Source organism: Trypanosoma conorhini, assembly GCF_003719485.1.
Source record: "Trypanosoma conorhini strain 025E chromosome Unknown Tco_14.4_contig_00391, whole genome shotgun sequence".
NCBI lineage: Eukaryota > Euglenozoa > Kinetoplastea > Trypanosomatida > Trypanosomatidae > Trypanosoma > Trypanosoma conorhini.
Genome location: NW_021704481.1, coordinates 1 through 17,823, shown reverse-complemented (window position 1 = coordinate 17,823; position 17,823 = coordinate 1). Strand labels below are relative to the sequence as shown.

The following is a 17,823-nucleotide window of genomic DNA, read 5'->3' as shown; positions in this document are numbered from 1 at the left end:
CGCCACGGTGAACTGCACTTTTCTTGCGACGTTTTGTTATCTGACGACAATGCGATGGCCCGCTCTTTCTCGCCTTGAGTGGCAAAAGAAATTAAGCGTTTTTTTTTAAGTCAATCTACTAGCGAAGAAGAAGAAATATTTATTTATTATATATTTATATATATATATATATATCCTATTGCGCGGCAAGCAGATCACAGAAAATGCAGAGTCAGGTGAAGGTTGTCCTTGACGGCGCCTCGCTTACGCCCGACGCGCTGTACACTTTGGGTTATGAGCCGCTCGCCACCATCGACCTTGCAGCTAATGCGGTTGCAAGGATCAAAGCTGGGCGCGCCGTGATCGATAAGATTGTCGAGGATCGCCAAACAGTCTATGGCATTAACACAGGCTTTGGTAAGTTTGAATCAACGATTATCTCACCGGATCAATTGGAGTTGCTGCAGCTGAATCTTGTTCGGTCGCACAGCGCGTGCGTCGGTGAGCCATTGACACCCCAGCGGGCCCGCATGATGATGGCCCTCCGTGTCAATATTCTCTGCAAAGGTCACAGCGGCATTCGTTTGGAGACGGTTCAAAAATACGTCCAGGCGTTCAACGCCGGTGTCGTTCCCTACATTCCAGAGCAAGGAACCGTGGGTGCCAGCGGGGATCTCGGGCCACTGTCTCACCTCGCCCTCGGAATGCTTGGCGAAGGACGCCTCGCAACGCTCAAAAACCTCAAGTTCCGTGACGCCCGAGTTGTTTTGCAGGAGTTGGGCGTCGAGCCCATCACATTGAAGGCAAAGGAGGGGTTGGCGCTGATTAACGGAACGCAGTTTATTTCTGCCCTCGGTTCGGAAGCCGTTGTGCGGGCTCGAAGGGTTGCTCGCCTTGCGGACGTTGTCCTTGCCATGACTTCTGAAGCTCTGCTGTCAACTGTCAGTAACCTTAACCCTGACATTCATCGTGTGCGCCCTCACAAGGGTCAACAGATTGTGGCTCTGCGCTTGCGGTCGCTTTTGCATAGCGAAAAGTTTCCGTCTGCAATTTGTCTCAGCCATGCCAACTGCGGTCGCGTTCAGGACGCCTACTCTATCCGGTGCGCCCCCCAGGTGCATGGGATCTCTAACGACATCGTTGAGTGGGTGTACGGTGTCCTTACCACGGAACTCAACTGCGCCACTGATAACCCGTTGGTGTTCCCGGACGGAGTGAAAAAGGTCGTTTCGTGCGGTAATTTTCATGGTGAGTACCCGGCGAAGGCCCTTGATATGCTTGCTATTGGTGTGCATGAACTTGGGAACATCAGTGAGCGTCGCATCGAGCGTCTTAACAACCCCTCTCTGAGCCGTCTTCCCGCCTTCTTGGTGAAAAACGGAGGACTCAACTCGGGCTTCATGATCGCACATTGCACCGCCGCCGCCCTCGTCTCGGAGAACAAGGTCTACTGCCACCCCGCCTCCATTGACAGCATCTCCACCTCCGCTGCCCAGGAAGATCACGTCAGCATGGGCGGGTTCTCCGCACGCAAGGCCATTAAGGTTGTGGAAAATGTCGAGCACATCCTCGCCATTGAGCTGCTGTGCGCCTGCCAGGGCGTCGATCTCCTGCGGCCGCTCAGGTCGACGGAGCCGATGGAGAAGGTCTGGAGCCTCGTCCGCGGCGTCAGCCCCAGCTGGGACAAGGATCGTGAGATGCACAGCAGTATTACAAACGTCGTGAAGCTGCTGCGCTCCGGTGCCATCTGGAACGTCGTTAAGAAGTACGTCCCCGAGGAGGCGCGCTTCCTGGACGTCTTCACCGTCAAGAAACCGTTTGGGCTGCAATCCAAGATGTGAATAGGAAACGCATGCCACGCGACAACAAAATAATAATAAATAAAGCGAGCGATTGGTGGTGCTGAGGTGGCGGAGGACAACATCCACTCTGGGCCCAGTGCCCCCTTGTGAAAGGGGCGGTGACAAATAAAGGCATGTTCCAGGGGAACACGAAGCTTTAGTAGGAAAGGGGGAGGGAAAGGAAAAGGAAAACGGAAAAGGAAAAAGAGTATTTTATTTTATTTCTATCAAGGCGAAGCATGCTTAAAAAAAAAATATTTGTTATCCACTTGTGCATCCCATATTTCGTTATATATATGTATGTGTGTGTGTGTAGATATATATGGAGGGAGGCAACTTACTGTGTTGTTTTCCTTCGACTTATGTGCATTTCTGTCACACAGGGAATGCGTGACAAGAAGCAGTTTAGGGCAAAATATAACTGTCAATGGAGAGAGCCGCTGCGTTAGGCGGTCGCCCTCCAGTTTTATTTCTATTTTTTTCTCCTTTAAGGCTATGTGTTTTACTTTGATTAGGGCATATCGATCTGTCTACCCTTCCATCTTTATTTTTTTTGTTGTTACTATTTACTTGGATAATTGTGCGGGTTTTTTTCTCCATTTATCTATTGATTGACCTCTGACTTCGCCCTCCAAACCATTGACCACGAAATGTTGGCGTGATCAAATGTACTGTGCCGTGTGACTTTGCGGGCAGTACTGCGTGGACAGAGTCGAGGCCTAAGGTGGGAAAATACTGGCAAACGGAATGGCAGCAGGGCGGCCTTCGTTTTTTCTTATTTATTTAGACCGCGTGTTTTGTGTGTGTGCGCGCCTTTCCCTGATCTTTTTTTTTTGTTCTCTTTAATTTTGTTTACTTTTTTTTTGGGGGGGGGTTCTTTTCCAAATTTATCCCTCTCCTCGCTTTTCCTTCTTATTCTCCCTCGCCTAGGTCTGCGTGGCTGTTTCTTTGTTTAAAGCCCCGAACTGAGGGGAGGAGCGGAGCGGGCGAAGGCGATGCGCTTCCTCTACCCGATGGCGAGACGCTCGGCGGCGGCGTACACGATGCACAATGTGACTGTGCCCGAGCCCTACGACTACCTCGAGGACCCCGAGAGCCCCGAGACAAAGTCGTTTGTGCAGGCACAAAACGCGTTGTTTGAGGACTACCTTGCTGCGGATGCCGAGCTCCGCAAGAAGCTCTTTGACAAGATATCCGAGTCGCAGAATTACCCCCGCACTTCCAACCCCAGTTATCGCAACGGGCACTATTATTACTACCACAACTCTGGCCTGCAGAACCAGAGTGTTTTGATGCGCGCGAAGAGCCTCACCGGCGACACCCCGAGCATCTTCCTGGACCCCAACACAATGAGCAGTGACGGTACAACTGCGCTCAAGGCCTCCGCTTGGAACGAGGACGAGACACTGTTTGCCTACAGTCTCAGCGACAAGGGAAGTGACTGGCAACACATCCATGTGAGGCGTGCCGACACGGTGCAAGATACTTCAGATGTAATTGAATGGGTCAAGTTCTCTGGCATTGCATGGTGGCGCAACCTGGGATTTTTTTATACGCGTTACCCTGCGCTGCGGGGTGATGTAGACAAGGGTGCCGAAACAGCCCAGGCGCAGGATGCGTTTATCTGCTTTCATTGCATCGGACGTCCCCAAGAGGAGGACGTTGTGATCCTCTCCGTGCCGGAACACCCACAATGGAGCCTGGCGGCGGAGGTGTCTGACTGCCAGTCCTACGTCATTGTCACCCTCTTTGACGGCTGCGAGCCACACAACCTCGTGTGGGTTGCGGAACTTCCATCGGCCGAAAAGGGGCTTGGCGCCGCACCGCTGGCCTTCACGAAGTTGGTCAATGACTTTGTTGGCAGCTATCACTATTTGGGAAACAACGAGCACACATTTTATTTTGTCACAACCCGTGATGCACCACGAAAAAAACTTATATCCATTGACATTCGCACCGGACACGAAGAAGTCATTCTGGAGCAGCAACGTTCCGTGCTAAGCCACGCCGCCCTTGTTAAGGATGTGCTTCTTCTTGTGTACCTGGAGGATGTAAAGGACGTGCTGTACTACCGCCGGCTGGGGGATCCCACGTTAAACAACATTGCATTGCCTATTGGAACGATCACTTCACTCTTTACCGAGCGAAAGAAGGATTTTGTGTCGTTTAAAATTACGTCATTCCTCCTTCCAGGGCGAAGCTTTGTCCTGGACATCAACGACCCACAGTCGTCCCTTCGCGTCTTTAAGGATGACACGGTGGAGGGACTTGTGGTGGATGATTTTGTCACGGAGCAGAAGTTCTACAACTCGTCGGATGGGGCACGAATCCCGATGTTTATCGTTCATCGAAAAGGCACTGTCACCTCCGCCTCGCCGCTGTTGCTGTACGCCTACGGCGGCTTCAACATCTCCCTGACCCCCGCATTCAGCTCCTCACGGATGGTGTTCTTGAGAAACCTTGGCGGCATTCTCGCCGTACCGAACATCCGTGGCGGTGGCGAGTACGGCGAGGAGTGGCACGACGCCGGCCGGCGGGCGTGCAAGCAGAACTGTTTTACCGACTTTATTGAGGGAGCCAAATTCCTGCACAGCCAAGGCTACGGCTCCCCCCAGACAACCGCTATTATGGGCGGCTCGAACGGGGGGCTGCTGGTTGCCGCGGTGGCGAACCAGGCCCCAGAGCTGTTTCGCTGTGTTGTCTGCCAAGTGGGGGTGCTGGACATGTACAAGTTTCACAGCTTCACTATCGGGCATGCGTGGAAGTCCGATTACGGTGATCCAGACAAGGAGGAGGATTTCAAGGTACTACAAAAATACAGTCCATTGCACAATATCAAATCCGCCGTCAAATACCCCGCCATCTTGGTGGTGACAGGCGACCACGACGACCGGGTGGTGCCGCTACACTCCCTGAAGTACACGGCAACGCTACAGCATGCGAATTCAACCGAGGGTGGGCCTTTCTTGGCGCGCATTGAGGTGGCAGCGGGACACGGCGCAGGCAAACCAACCAGCAAAATACTGCGCGAGGCAGGCGATATTTACACCTTCATCGCTAAGAATATTCATGCGTCGTGGAAGGAGTAAATCGGCGAACGCCAAATTTTTTTTGTTTCTTTGCTTTTTTGGTTTTGTTTTGTTTTTTGTTCCCGTACTTTTTGAAGAAAAGAAAAGAAAATAACGGTTGCCCTTGTTGTCGGTGAGAATGATAGGCGTGACGCCAATGTTGTTGTTTTTTCCACACGCCCTCTAAGAAGATCGTATTTGTGGTGTTTTTTTTTTGCTTTGTTTTATTGGCCCTCCGGCTTTTTGGTTTTGCAAGGCCGTATATTTCCTGTCCTGCGGTTGCCCCATCCTCATCCTCCTCCACGCGATGGAAATACCTTGTCTTTGCGTCTTCCCTCGATTTTCTGAAAGCGCGTGGGCGCGGTACCTGAGGCCTGCAAAGAATGGCGGCCGAAAAGGCGGCGGCACTGCAAGGAGTTCTTCTCACAGATTTGTGGAATGGGCCACTCTGCGCGGTAAGTCGGACGCGCGAGCGACTGGGCCATATCGACTTTGCCATGGTGGTGCCCCCGCTCCGCGCGTTTGTATACTGCATGTTGTGCCCTTTTCTCTGCTACCCGATTGCCGCGCTGCACTTGTGGGGCTACTACCGCTGCATGCGGACCCTCATCTTTCCCAAGTCTTACCGAAAGGAGCGCTACGCCTCACATGTGATGTACGGCGTGCAGAAGCGTGTGTATGATGCGAGGCAGAAGCGCATTCACGAAACGACGGTCGGTGATGCAGAGGAAATTCAACGCGCCCTGGAAGTCACCGCTGGCGCACGAAATCATTTTGTGGATGATCCCAACGCGAGCGGTGTTGCGTACTTCGTCGTGGAGCAAAAAATTATGAGGGCGGAGGCCATTTTTACGGGGGAGAATTGGGCCTGGGCGTTGATCTCGGACAGTTGCAGGTTTCTAGTCCCCGTCTTCTTGGCGTACTTGTTCGTTCCCTCCTGCAGGCGGCTGGGAGTCGACCTGCGGTTGTGGGCGCAAGGGCGTCTGCGTTGGTGGCAGCTGCGGCACCCCGTACTCAACTTCTTCAAGTCGTACCGCGACTACAACAACGTCATCAAGCGTATCAACATCACGAAGCCCCCACCAAAAGGCAAGGAGCCGTGGACCAAAAATCTTTAGCGCCAGCCGTGCATGTGCGTGGATGGCTACGTGGGTGAGAAGACTCTCAGCCTCCCTTTTCTGTTCTTCTCTATCGTGTGCCTCTGGCGGGGGAGGAAGAAGGGCCGTCCCAACTGAGGGACTGCAGCCAAGGAAGAGGGACGCGAAGAAGAAGAAAAAAACAAGAAAAGAATGAAAGAAAAAAGCGCCTACTGTTCTAAGCTCTCTGAGCGCGTGTCGTCGGCCATTTTTTGTTGACCTGTCCTTTTTGTTTTATTTTTTTCCCCCTTTTTTACTTTTGGTTTGCGCCCGACTTGGGGGTTGAGTCCTGTCTGCACTTTGCGAGTTCTTTGCGGAGAGGCGCTGAAGAGGGATGCAGGAGGCTGAGCGGCTCGTGGCCTCGCTGCTCGCCGCGCGCGGGGAGGAGGAGCAGCGGCGGGAGTCTCGCAGGCGGCGGCGCATCGACTGCATCGTAGCAGGTAACCAGGAACGAACGCAGCGTTGCAAGGGCATGCTGAGTGGTGTCCTGCAGCGCGGCGTCCAGACCGTGTCGCTGGCCGAGGGCGAGTTCCTGGGCTCCCTCGGGGATGTAGGGAGGTGGTGGGACCTGATCAGTGAACATATTCTAGAGGAAAAGCGGGAGTGCGAGGAGGCAGTGAAGCTGCAGAACCGGCTGAACTCCATGTACCTCACGTCGATGCAGCGGCGCGAGGAGAAGGAGCAGTCGGCCGTGGTTGGGACCGATGAGCGTCGGCTGCGCGAGTTGGAGGAGTGGTGCGTGGAGGAAGAGCGCCGCGCGAGGGAGGAGGTGGTTGGCGACGTCATGGACCGCATTCTCTCAGCCGTTGATGAGTGCATCGGATTCACTGAGAAACACGCGCTTGAGGGCGGCGTTTGGAACACGCTCCTCGGCGATATCGCGTTGAATGCCTTCATCCGAACCACCAACGCGACACCGCTGACGCAGGAAGAGCATGCCCGCATCGCCTTCAGGGAGATCTTTCACTGCCACCCGTTCCAGATCACAGGTGAGGCGTTTCTTTACCTTCTTTTTGCCATGTACGACACACTGAAGCCGGGCGCTTCATCAGTCAACTGCTTTGATCTCTCGCGCAGGCCGCTGTTTTTGATACATGGGCCAAAGCTCAGCGGTAAGACGGTTGTGTCTCGTGAGGTCTCCGCGGCACTCTCGCTGTTGTCCCTCTCGGATAGAGACTTGACAAATAAGGCCCTGGAGGCGTACCGAAATGAGCGCGATGGTTTACCAACCCTTCTCACGGTGGAGGACAGCGATGCCTTGCCGGTACTCTCAGCGTATGAGGAGCGCAACGCGCAGGACGAGGAAGTTGCATACCACAGCGAGTCACACCTTGAGCAGGTTGTTGACTCCTTCGTACGGCTTAGCCCATGGGCTAAGGTGGGCATGACTATTGAGGCTGCCCTTTCCCGCGGTGAAGCAGTGGACCCGTGCCTCATCGTGGAGCTGATGCAACTGGAGATGAACGACACCACTTTGGAGTGTGACGGCATCCTGTTCGACGGAACAGTTGGAGGATTAGAGCAGCTTCGTGTTCTGCAGCGTGCGATTCCAAAGCAAGTCCACTTGTTTGAGGGGGTCTTGCGAGACTTCCCGCCCTGTAAGGAAGAGGTTTCCTTGTCGTCACCACTGCTGCATGTGGCGCGGGAGATGCGCTCTGATGTTGGCAGTGTGAAGAACGAAGCCCGGCCAAGGCCACCGAAGAAAGGCGTTGACCTCAGCGCACTGCCGCCGCCAGTGCTGCCGGAGGTGACACGGCTTGAGTTGACAGACGAGGAAAAGGACGCAATAACATACTGGGAGCAACATGGGCATACCTACCCTCTCTTCTCAGCTGTGGTGCACATTTACTGCAGGCCACACGAGATTTTTTGTCGTTTCGCAGGACTTCGTGTTGATAAAGAGACACGAGAACATTACCACATGGTGTTTAATCCGCCGCCACCCGAGCGTATGCCGTACGTGGTAAGCCTTGATCGTGTGAAAACCTCCACGGCGCAGTTGCACCGCCTCTTGCTTAACCAGAACTGGCGCTGGGAGGCGATGAGGCGCTGGCTGAATCATGAAGCGGGATGTGTTGAAAACGTGCACGAAGTCAACGGAGAAGGCGCGTTGGAGAACATTATAGTCGACGTTCGAAACATCCTTCAAGAGGCAGGCGACAAATACAAGGCAGGCCTTCAGCGTTACGATGCTGCAATGGCCGCAAAAAAGAGGCAGGCATACATTGATGCAAGCATTGCCGAGCAGGAGGCTGCACGGGAGGCTGAACGAAAACGCCTTATCGCCGTCTACGCGGAGTGTGGAGCACCGATTCCGCCGGAATTGGAGTCGCGGCCACGGTTGACGCCATCCTACACAATGCCAGAGGCTTTACCAGAGGCTTTCATGCGAGTGTTTTCTGCCTTTAGGACCCAATACGAGAGTGCATACGGCTGGCTGGGAACAGCCGTGGAGAAACTTGCCAATTTGATGCTGGAGCACCGCTGCGCGGCGATGGGCGCCTTTAATCACTTCTGGAACCAACCGGATGAAAAGCAGGAAAAGCTGGATCAATTCGTGGCCAGCTACAATGCAGTACCGGCCGAGCTTCTGGGTCAGCCCTCGTGTAAGGAGGAGCTACATCTGTTGGTGGATCAGCTCCGGGAGGAGCTCTTCCGCACGCTGGAGGCAACCGCGAGAGAGGCCAGTGCAAAGATTGAGCAAATCACAAAAAAAGAGTCCTTCTATGGGCCATGGTGCGTGTCGGTGTGTAACCTTGGCGTTGCGATGGTGCAAGTGGAACTGGAGCGGTTCTTGGTGTCGCTGAACCTGGCGGCGATGTACTTCGCCGCCGTTGTGAAGCAGCCCTGCGTATTTGTGGAGTTGGAGTCGGAGGTCATTCTTGTGCGCTCCACCACCGAGGCCGCGGTGGAGCAGACCAAGGGGAAGGAGAAGAAGACGCAAGGCACCAAGAAGGCCCCGCAACCGGATGAGGTGGTTGAAAAGACCCTTGAGGACACCTTTGTGGAGACCATTGGGAAACTTTTGACGTCCATGGAAAGCCTCGTGGAGAAGTTTTCTTCCGTCGCTGAGGCGCCCACGAAGGTGCGTGAGGGTGCGAAGGCGTCTTCCGTGACTGCAGATGACGGCAGGACGGTGCTGATTCTCAAGAGGTGTTTACCCTTCGCCGAAGGCGAGTTGTCCAAGGCGCAGGAGCGTATCTCCTCTATCCGGCAGTTCTTCCTGCAAATCCAACGCGAAGGGGAGGCGTACTGCGCACGCATGAAGGATGACATGGCCTCCCACACTCGGGAGAAGAATTTCAGCCAGGCCTCGGCGGTCAACACGGCGATTTACGTTATTCGTAACGCCATTGAAGAGGAGCGACCGCTGTCGTCTATGCACTTGGGCCGTGACACGTTTCATACCGTCCCTGCGGCACCAAAAACAACAACCACCCAAGCTCCCTGCTTGCCCCATAATCTGCAGATATTGGCAGCGGCAGAAGAGCCAAAGATCCACGCAACTCTCTCCTCTTCACGATTGGTGGATATCATTGTGGCATTCCGTTCCGTGGCGCCTGGATATGCGGTGGGCCGCACGGAGTTCTTTCACATTGTGCGTCCCGGCGATTACGCTGGTGCTATTGTCAGGGACCTTGGGCGTCTGAAAACGCAGGGAGAGGTTTTTGCCGCGTTTGATCCGCTTGACTGCGGATTCATCGACTGGAGAGAGTTTGTGCTTCATCTGCTTTTATGGTGTGCGCCGGCGCCGGAGGTGGCGTCAGACGCAGACGCAGACGCAGACGCAGACGCAGAAAAGAACTTTTACATCACCGAGTGCTCCGTCGCACAACTGCTGGAGACCCGCGCCAACCTTGGCCTCGAGGCGGTCACCGAGGAGGACTTTTACGACGTTCCCTTCTTCTTTGATAACTGCCTGGCGGACGACCGGTTGGAGGCCTACGTGCGTGCGCTGTGGATGACGTTCTCAACGCCGGACGGACTGCTGGATCCACTGCCGCTGTTGATGTTTCTCTGCATTGACCGACAACCCATTCGCGGGGTGCAAAAGGCCTTCTACGTTCTCTCCCAGAATGGGGACGGCACCCTGACGCCGGAGGAGTTGGACTTCGCCTTTCACGTGCAGGTGACAAACCCCCGTAACATGTGTCTTTTAGATGTATTTTCGCCCGAAAACATTGCAACGCTGTACGACGGTGAGCCCTCGCTGGCCTTTCAGTCTATTAGCACCCGGGTCATTGGGCGCACCATGCTCAACAACACCGAGGCATTTCACCGCAAGTGTTTTCTTCTCGAAGAGCCTCAAGTTGGGTGAGCAGAATATAATTGTATAGTGAGTGGCCCCCAAGCGGGCCATATATGACCACAAGAATGAATGAGGGAAGGCGAGGGCGTGTGGATGTGTCACTCGCTTTGGACGGATTCTCCTCCTCCGCCTTGCCGCTTACTCCTTCCTTTGTGCGCTACTCCGTGAGTGCATCTATGCCTGTCTGCCCGTTTTGGTTTTGTTGTTGTTGTTTTAGCTTTCTTTCCTTTCCCCTGCTTCCGCCACCACCCTCGGCAAACTTGGCACGTGCATCGGAGACTAGAGTTGAGCAATAACTTACTCGTATGGCCGGCAAGCGCAACAAGAACAATGACTTTGACGATGTACACAAGGTCACTGTGCTGCAGCGGTTTGTCGGGGGGACAGTGGGTGGGATGCTGCAGGCGTTAACCAGTCATCCATTCGACACCGTCAAGTCGCGTGTGCAGCGCGGGATCTTCCCCGGCATCGTCTCCTGCTGTCGTCATACATGGGCGAACGAAGGCTTTCATGGCTTTTACCGCGGATTGAGCCCCCCACTCGTTATGGGTGGTGTGTACAATTCCATACTCTTTAGTCTGAACCAGTTCATGACAAATCTCTTGACGCCTGCGGGTTTCGATCATAAAGTCAAGCCTCCACTCTGGCGGACGGCCCTGTCGGCATGGTTGACGGCGCCAATTTACACTCTCTGCATCACCCCGATGGAGAATGTAAAGGTGAGGTTGCAGCTGCAGCACAGCTCCCGGGCAACACCAGATTTTACAGGCCCAATCGGCTGTATTCGCTGCATCCTGGTGAGGGAGGGTCCGCTTGGGCTCCTTGCGGGGTACTTGCCAACGGCGCTCTCGCGCTTGGTGGGCCTCCCCTTTTACTTTTCAGGTTATCAGTTGGCAAAGCAGCAGATAGACAACTCCGCCTTCGGGGCAACCACCGCAGGGAAGAGTTTTGGGGTGGTGGTGAGCGGATGTGTGGCGGGGGTGGTCTTTTGGTTGAGTAATTACCCTTTTGACTTTGTGAAGACACAACTGCAATCAGGCGGCACGAAGACCACATTCTCAGAGGTATTTGCCAGCACATATAAGACGGGCGGGGTGCGAGGGTTCTATAGAGGACTCCCAGCTTGTCTTTTGCGTGCCATTCCTGCCAACGCCTCTGTGTGGCTGGGCGTTGAGTGGACAACGAGGGCAATGCGGAATTACAACGTTTGATGCGTCAGGTTGCTCCGTCCTGGTTGTTGTTGTTGTTGTTGTTTCCCTCTTTCCCTGCGCCTTTGCTTTGTTCATCTTTGCATAGGCCGTGACATTTTCATCAATATTGTCTTTTCTTCGTTCCTTGGGCAGAGGCGGATGGGTGCCGTATTGGACTTCTCAGTCCTGTGGTGTTGGGGGGTCTCTGCGTGCACTTCGCGTCTGAGTATTCTTCGCGAGAATGAGGCTGCCTTACATGGATATATGCGTAACTCTATATGTATGTGTGTGTGCATTTTGTTATTGTTGTTGTTTTGGGCTCAGCAACACTGGCGCAGGCGAGTGTCTGAGTTTCTTTTTGTGTTTTTTGGATGGCACAAAATGCGAATTTGTTGTTCTTGCGTTTCCCACCCACCCACCCCTCCTTTATTTTCGCGCACGCGCGGCCCACAGCGTTTCCTCCATTTCTCCCCATTTCGCAGACATACAAATAAAAATAAACCACCCCAACTTGCATTCTGTTCATTTTGCTTACTGTTATTAATTTATCTTCCTTCGGCCGCCGCTGTGACTACTGCGCGCCTCTCGTCACTGCCAGACGCTAGCAATGCTGTGGGTAGACAAGTACCGCCCCAAGTCGCTGGATGAAGTGGAGCTGTACCCGGAGCTGACGGGGGTGCTGAAGCGCCTTGCCGAGTCGCAGGACCTTCCGCACCTGCTGCTCTACGGCCCGTCAGGCACTGGGAAGAAGACGCGCGCCATGTCGGTTCTCCACCACGTCTACGGTCCCGCCGTCTACTCCCTTCGGCTCGAGCACCGGTCTGTGCAGGTCACAGAGAGCAAGGTTGTCGATATCGCAACCCTGAGCTCTCCGCATCATATTGACATCAACCCGTCAGACGCCGGCAACTATGATCGGGTGATTGTGATGCAAATGATTCGAGAGATTGCTCAGACTGCCTCGCTGCAGTCCAGCTCCTCCACCGGTGTGGGATACAAGGTGGTGCTTCTCAATGAGGTGGATAAAATGGGCAGAGCCGCGCAACACGCCCTGCGACGAACGATGGAAAAGTACATGTCAACGTGCCGGTTGGTCCTCATCTGCAATTCCACCTCGCGCCTCATAGCACCACTGCGCTCACGCTGTTTGGCGGTCCGTGTCCCTTCGCACTCCAAGGAAAATTTAAGCAAAGTCATCCGGCAGGTGTGTGAGCGGGAGAACCGTCCACTGCCCTCCGCGGCGTTCATGGCCACCGTGGCCCAGCGCTCCGAGGGAAACCTGCGCCGCGCCCTCTTGATGGTGGAGGCAGCCGCCATGACCAACGTTGATTTCTCAGGGAATGGCACGGACATTCCGCAGCCGGACTGGCGGGTATTTCTTGACGAAATCACCAACGACATTCTCTCGGAGCAGACTCCGAAGAAATTGCATGAAATACGTGGAAAATTCTACGATCTCCTTGGTCAGTGCGTCTCTGGCGAGGTGATTCTTCGCGTGGTTCTCGAGAAGCTAATGTCGGCGGTCGATCCCGCCCTTCGACGGCCCGTGATTGCCCTCGCGGCACAGTACGACCACAACATGAAGCTTGGCACAAAGTCCATTGTACACCTGGAAGCGTTTGTCGCCGGCGTCATGCAGCTTCTGAAGCAGGCATAGAAGGGGCAACGATGACGGATTCTCTACGAAGGCAAAAGCCCGACGCGGCAGTCTGTTTGTTTAAACCGTGCAGGTTTGCCTAATTGGTTTGGCTGAGGCAAGCCTCCTCCCGTCTGGCCCACGCACAACTTTACTCTGTTGTTACCCACGCATTATAAGCTTGTCCTCCTCTTCTTCCTCCCTCCTTACTGCTCTTTTTCAAGCGAGGCGGGTGCTTTAGGTCCGTGCCTGCGCTCACGCACCGTTGCTTGCATTTGCACGGACACGCGCTTGGCAAAGGCCTGTTCTAGTGGTAGTAGCAGTTGTTGTCGTTTGTTTGTTTTTTCCTAGCGTAGGGGCTAGTGGAGTGATGCTCCGCCTTTCGCAGCCCCTGTTTATTGCCCACTGGTTTTGTGGGCACAAATTCCGGCATCGCTTCATGCGGGACAAGCGTTTCCATCCCTCGTTTCAGGCCGCCCACGACGCGCGCAACCGCTTCAGCAGGCGAAGGCACTTCAAGACAAATAGGTGGAACTACCATCAGGCCTACCGCGATATGCCGTGAGGGGGCGGGGACGCACTTGTCCTCGGCTGTAAATGGAGGAGGGAGCGGAGTTGTGGCGGGAAACGACACAGGAAGAGGAAGGAAATCAAAAGTATAACGTACGACTCGGTTGCCTGTGAAGATTGTTTGATCCTTTTTTTTCCCCTCGATTGCTTTATTTTTCTTTGTTTTTGTTTTTGTTTTTTGTTTTGCTCCTTCTTCTTTGTGCCTGTGCTCCTACTTGTCTGTCTTCTTTGCGCGTGTTCATTTTCTATTGTGTCTGCGGTGATTGTCGCCTGCCTGGTGGAACTCCGACCCACGCAGTGGCGCGGGGCATGCGTTTAGTTTAACCCGTCCCTTTCTTTGCTCAGAATGGCGGCGCAGACATCATGCGAGGAGGGCGGGGCGGACCTGCGCGATGAGCTGGACGCCAGCGTTGAGAGTGGCTCCGGCTACATTTGCCTCTGCGGCCCACCGAGCAGTGGGAAGACGACGTTGCTCTTGAATTATCTCACGGCACGCGAGCAGCACGTCCGCAACATGAGGAGCTCCTTTCATCTGGAGTACGTGAGTGGCAAGGCACTGGACGGTGATCCGTTGCAGCGACTGACGTGGCGGCTCCAGCCGCGCACCAAGCGCCGGCGGGCGCAGTGCACGGTGCAGCAGTTTGGCTGCTTGGTGCGGCAGTGGCTGGACGACGCGGCGGAGGGGAGCGAGCTCCACTTCGTTCTGGACGACGCCGACACACTGGAGGACGATGCCGCTGACGTCAATCACTGGCTCTCGGAGTGCCTCCCGGCGGCGCCGGAGGGGCGTAAGCGAAGCGTCGTCTGCCTGTGGATCGTTTCGCAGATGCCGCTTCATATTTCCAACTCGTTTCGCTTCCATTTCCTGTCGAAGCCTGACGCAGCCGTCGTGCAAGTGTGGCTGAACTCCCTCTTTGCGGCAAACCGCGAGTTCTTTTTTGGCGACCCCGGCCCGAGCACACCGCACTTTACGTTAGGGCAGGCGCACACGGCGGCGGTGGACGCCGTGGCTTACTACATCACGCACCTCCCGATGCGGGCGAGCATCGTGGCGCAGGATGTGCGTCAACTGCTGCAACGCGTCCACCACATTTTGCCGTTGCTCGCGCCGCACTACACAAGCGGGCGTCCCAATGCGATGCATCACTCGGCTGCGTGGGGGAAAAGACGGGAGTTGGCGAAGGTGGGGTCCGGCAATGATCCACTGGTGGCGGCGTTAAGGCGAATTGGTTATTCGGCGATACTGTGGGCCGTGAGCGCCTTTTACTGCGGCGCCGTCCCAAGGTCAAAACAGGCCTATGTGTTTGACGATCAGGGGTTGCAGCGTCGTACAAGATCGTCAGGGGCAAATGCCACTTCACATAAGGCAGCTGTTTTGTCCTCCTCCGCCCACAGTGTACATGTGCCACGCCTCATGTTGGTGTATCGGGCTCTGCTTAAGATTTGTGCTTATCACATAGACCCACTGGAGTTTGCTCCGGCGGAGACAGCTGTGCAGCACCACCACACGTTGGTCTCGTGGGGATTGTTGGTGCCGTCCTCGCAGAACTCCAAGGCGTATCACTGCCATATTCCCGTCACCTCTGCAGTTGGTCTCTCCCAACTGCTTTCGCTGAATCTCTACGATCTCATTCCAAGATGACCGCGTGTTTATGAAGTTACTTATTTACTTCTATCGCCGTTATTGTTGTTGTCGTTGTTGGCCTTTTTTTTTGGCAATGACATTGACGATAGGGACTCTGTATATGCTCTCTCTCTCTCTCTCTAATATATATATATATATATAATATTTCTCTGTATGCCTCAACCATCAATTGGCTGTGAACGAGCGACTTGGAGAAGCGGGAAATGTATTAATGAAAGACCTTCCTCCTTTTGATTCTTCCTTCTTATTTTTGTTGGTGGTGGTGGTGGTGGTGGGGTTTGTCTGCAACGCCTTTCTCCCGGCAGTCCACGCTGCAGAGGCAGTGACGCGAATGTCTTTTAGAAGCATGTTTTTCCCCCAGAGGCATGAACGACGGCGGATGTACTACTGGGTGGGGACTTTTTCTTGTGTGGTGGGCCTCCTGCTTTTGATTGTTTTGCTGCTCAAAAATGTGCTGCATGACCAGAAGGTGGTGCCCTCCTTCATTGGCGGCTACTGCGCCGTATTCGCCACGGTACTCTCCTTCTTCCAGATTCTGGAGCACCTGACCTGCTTTTCCGACCCGGAGTGCCAGACAAAGATTGTGCGCATCCTCTTTATGGTGCCCCTCTACGCCATGATTTCATGGATCTGTATACTTGCCCCCAGCGCCGCCGAGTACCTCAACCTGATCCGCGACGCTTACGAGAGTTACGCCATTTACGCCTTCTTTCAGCTGATGATCGCCCTCATGGGGGGCATGGATACCCTCTACCGCACCCTTATGCTGGAGGAACGGCCCCCCATACCCCACTTCTTTCCGCTCTGCTGGATGGAGCCGGTGAAGGTGTCACCGACGTTTGTACGGAATTGTCGTCTGTGCCTGTTTCAGTTTATGGTGGTGAAGCCGCTTGTGACGGTGGTTGTCATCATTTTAACAGCCAAGGATGAGATGGGCAGCATTCTGGATGTGCGCAAAGGATACTTTTGGACGACGCTGGTGTATAACATATCCATAACGACGGCTTTTACTGCTTTAGTTTACTTTTACACGGGGCTAAAAGAGTTTATGGAGGGAACAGACGCCTTCATGAAGTTTCTCTGCGTCAAGGTTGTTATCTTCCTCTCATTTTGGCAAGGCATACTCATTCAATTACTCTCTGCCACACATCTTTTGCCGCGCTTCCAGTATTGGTCGGAGGAGCGCGTGCCACAGGGGCTTCAAGACCTGTTGGTGTGTGTTGAGATGATGTTCGTGGCCTTTGCGCACCGTTACTGCTTCGGGACTGACCCCTACGCCCCTGACGCGGTGGTTGTGGAGGCGGAGCCTGGTACCGATACCGTCGAGAGCGGCGGTGGCGCCGGTGGGGCTTTCCCTCAGCGCACTATTCCACCAATTCGGTACAGCGTGTCGGCAAACCTCAAGTACACACTGAAGCACGAGGACATCATGTATGATTTAAGAGCTATCATGCATAACCGCTAAAGGCACACTGAACGAAGGGACTGAAGTGGCGGGTCTGGTGGTGTTGTTTGTAGCGGCAGAGCTGCTTTTCTGTCGTGTTTGCCGCGTAAGTCACGTTTCTTTGCCCCATCCACCTCTTCTTCTCCTCCTCATCCTCCTCCTCCTCCCCCGAGTGTCACTTGCGCCCAGTCGCTTCTTCATTCCTGTGCCTGTGTGCGTGTTGTCCACCACTAACGTCCCCCCCCCCCCCCTCCGGTCTCCTTTCACGCTCCCTTTGCGCTTCTTCCTACTTAATTGCTGCTGTTTCCTCTCCTGTCTACCCCCCGACCCTCGACCTCCGCCCGGCACAACAAAGATGGGGACAGAACAGGGCATGCAATGGCGCCCAAAAAAAAATGACGGATGCCCAGGCGGTGGACGAAAAGAGGCAGCAGTTGGATTCCATGAAGCGGCAGTGCCAGGCGGTGGAGCAGCTGATGATGCTGGCCGGCGAGGAGAAGCGCTATTTGGAGCACGAGAAAACTGTTCTAAAAAAGAAACTGGCGGAGCTGCAGGAGCAGAACGAGTCCACCGAAAATAGACTAGATGAGCACTTTCGTGCCATGCAGAATATGTCGGTAACGAACGAGGAGCAGCTCCGGCATCGGCTCAAGAGCCTTGAGAGCAAAGTGGCGGACGCGGAGGAGGGCAACGCAGCCCTGCGCTCCAAGCTTGAAGAAACGACGCGACAGAAGAAGGAGGAGTTGCAACGACTGCATGACGGTATTGCAGCTCTCCGAGAACAGCTGGAGTCCAAGGCACTAGAGTATGGGGTGCAGTTACGCGATGTCCTCTTCGCGCGGTCTTCGCCGTTTGAAGGACAGTTTTGATAAAAAAAGAACCGAGTTGCAAAGGCAAAAGACAACAACAACAAGTGCACGTGTGTTGACTGGCGCCAGGGTGCACTCCTTTTAACGGAGCGTTTCTTTGATGTCGTACTGTATTCTGTTTCTCCGTGTCTAAAGG

General features: G+C 54.5%; 9 protein-coding genes across 9 annotated transcripts, besides 11 other annotated features; all 9 read left to right on the top strand.

Annotated features, from left to right (window-relative positions):
* Positions 1-135: 135 nt before the first annotated feature.
* Positions 136-174: a microsatellite.
* A 29-nt stretch (positions 175-203) lies between these two features.
* On the top strand, positions 204-1,820 carry Tco025E_06098 (putative histidine ammonia-lyase; the record flags this gene model as incomplete). Its single annotated transcript, XM_029372987.1, has 1 exon — positions 204-1,820. One exon carries the CDS (start codon positions 204-206, stop codon positions 1,818-1,820), a length of 1,617 nt encoding a protein of 538 aa, XP_029226896.1.
* Positions 1,821-1,982: 162 nt separating this feature from the next.
* Positions 1,983-2,028: a microsatellite.
* A 617-nt stretch (positions 2,029-2,645) lies between these two features.
* Positions 2,646-2,685: a sequence feature (A-rich).
* A 130-nt stretch (positions 2,686-2,815) lies between these two features.
* Tco025E_06097 (putative prolyl oligopeptidase) lies at positions 2,816-4,909 on the top strand (the record flags this gene model as incomplete). Its single annotated transcript, XM_029372986.1, has 1 exon — positions 2,816-4,909. The coding sequence occupies one exon, from the start codon at positions 2,816-2,818 to the stop codon at positions 4,907-4,909; it is 2,094 nt and encodes a 697-aa protein (XP_029226895.1).
* A 16-nt stretch (positions 4,910-4,925) lies between these two features.
* Positions 4,926-4,970: a sequence feature (A-rich).
* Positions 4,971-5,271: 301 nt separating this feature from the next.
* On the top strand, positions 5,272-6,006 carry Tco025E_06096 (uncharacterized protein; the record flags this gene model as incomplete). Its single annotated transcript, XM_029372985.1, has 1 exon — positions 5,272-6,006. One exon carries the CDS (start codon positions 5,272-5,274, stop codon positions 6,004-6,006), a length of 735 nt encoding a protein of 244 aa, XP_029226894.1.
* Positions 6,007-6,358: 352 nt separating this feature from the next.
* Positions 6,359-10,342, top strand: Tco025E_06095 (cpc1/kpl2; the record flags this gene model as incomplete). The annotated part of the gene is made up of 1 exon (XM_029372984.1): positions 6,359-10,342. One exon carries the CDS (start codon positions 6,359-6,361, stop codon positions 10,340-10,342), a length of 3,984 nt encoding a protein of 1,327 aa, XP_029226893.1.
* Positions 10,343-10,638: 296 nt separating this feature from the next.
* Tco025E_06094 (mitochondrial carrier protein) lies at positions 10,639-11,544 on the top strand (the record flags this gene model as incomplete). Its single annotated transcript, XM_029372983.1, has 1 exon — positions 10,639-11,544. One exon carries the CDS (start codon positions 10,639-10,641, stop codon positions 11,542-11,544), a length of 906 nt encoding a protein of 301 aa, XP_029226892.1.
* A 22-nt stretch (positions 11,545-11,566) lies between these two features.
* Positions 11,567-11,587: a microsatellite.
* Positions 11,588-12,130: 543 nt separating this feature from the next.
* Positions 12,131-13,180, top strand: Tco025E_06093 (putative replication factor C, subunit 5; the record flags this gene model as incomplete). Its single annotated transcript, XM_029372982.1, has 1 exon — positions 12,131-13,180. The coding sequence occupies one exon, from the start codon at positions 12,131-12,133 to the stop codon at positions 13,178-13,180; it is 1,050 nt and encodes a 349-aa protein (XP_029226891.1).
* Positions 13,181-13,873: 693 nt separating this feature from the next.
* Positions 13,874-13,915: a sequence feature (A-rich).
* Positions 13,916-14,075: 160 nt separating this feature from the next.
* On the top strand, positions 14,076-15,371 carry Tco025E_06092 (uncharacterized protein; the record flags this gene model as incomplete). Its single annotated transcript, XM_029372981.1, has 1 exon — positions 14,076-15,371. The coding sequence occupies one exon, from the start codon at positions 14,076-14,078 to the stop codon at positions 15,369-15,371; it is 1,296 nt and encodes a 431-aa protein (XP_029226890.1).
* Positions 15,372-15,409: 38 nt separating this feature from the next.
* Positions 15,410-15,431: a microsatellite.
* A 46-nt stretch (positions 15,432-15,477) lies between these two features.
* Positions 15,478-15,495: a microsatellite.
* A 1-nt stretch (position 15,496) lies between these two features.
* Positions 15,497-15,519: a microsatellite.
* Positions 15,520-15,625: 106 nt separating this feature from the next.
* Positions 15,626-15,652: a microsatellite.
* A 101-nt stretch (positions 15,653-15,753) lies between these two features.
* On the top strand, positions 15,754-16,839 carry Tco025E_06091 (f2o10.10 protein-like protein; the record flags this gene model as incomplete). Its single annotated transcript, XM_029372980.1, has 1 exon — positions 15,754-16,839. One exon carries the CDS (start codon positions 15,754-15,756, stop codon positions 16,837-16,839), a length of 1,086 nt encoding a protein of 361 aa, XP_029226889.1.
* Positions 16,840-16,947: 108 nt separating this feature from the next.
* Positions 16,948-16,988: a sequence feature (GA-rich).
* Positions 16,989-17,213: 225 nt separating this feature from the next.
* Tco025E_06090 (uncharacterized protein) lies at positions 17,214-17,687 on the top strand (the record flags this gene model as incomplete). The annotated part of the gene is made up of 1 exon (XM_029372979.1): positions 17,214-17,687. One exon carries the CDS (start codon positions 17,214-17,216, stop codon positions 17,685-17,687), a length of 474 nt encoding a protein of 157 aa, XP_029226888.1.
* Positions 17,688-17,823: the final 136 nt, after the last annotated feature.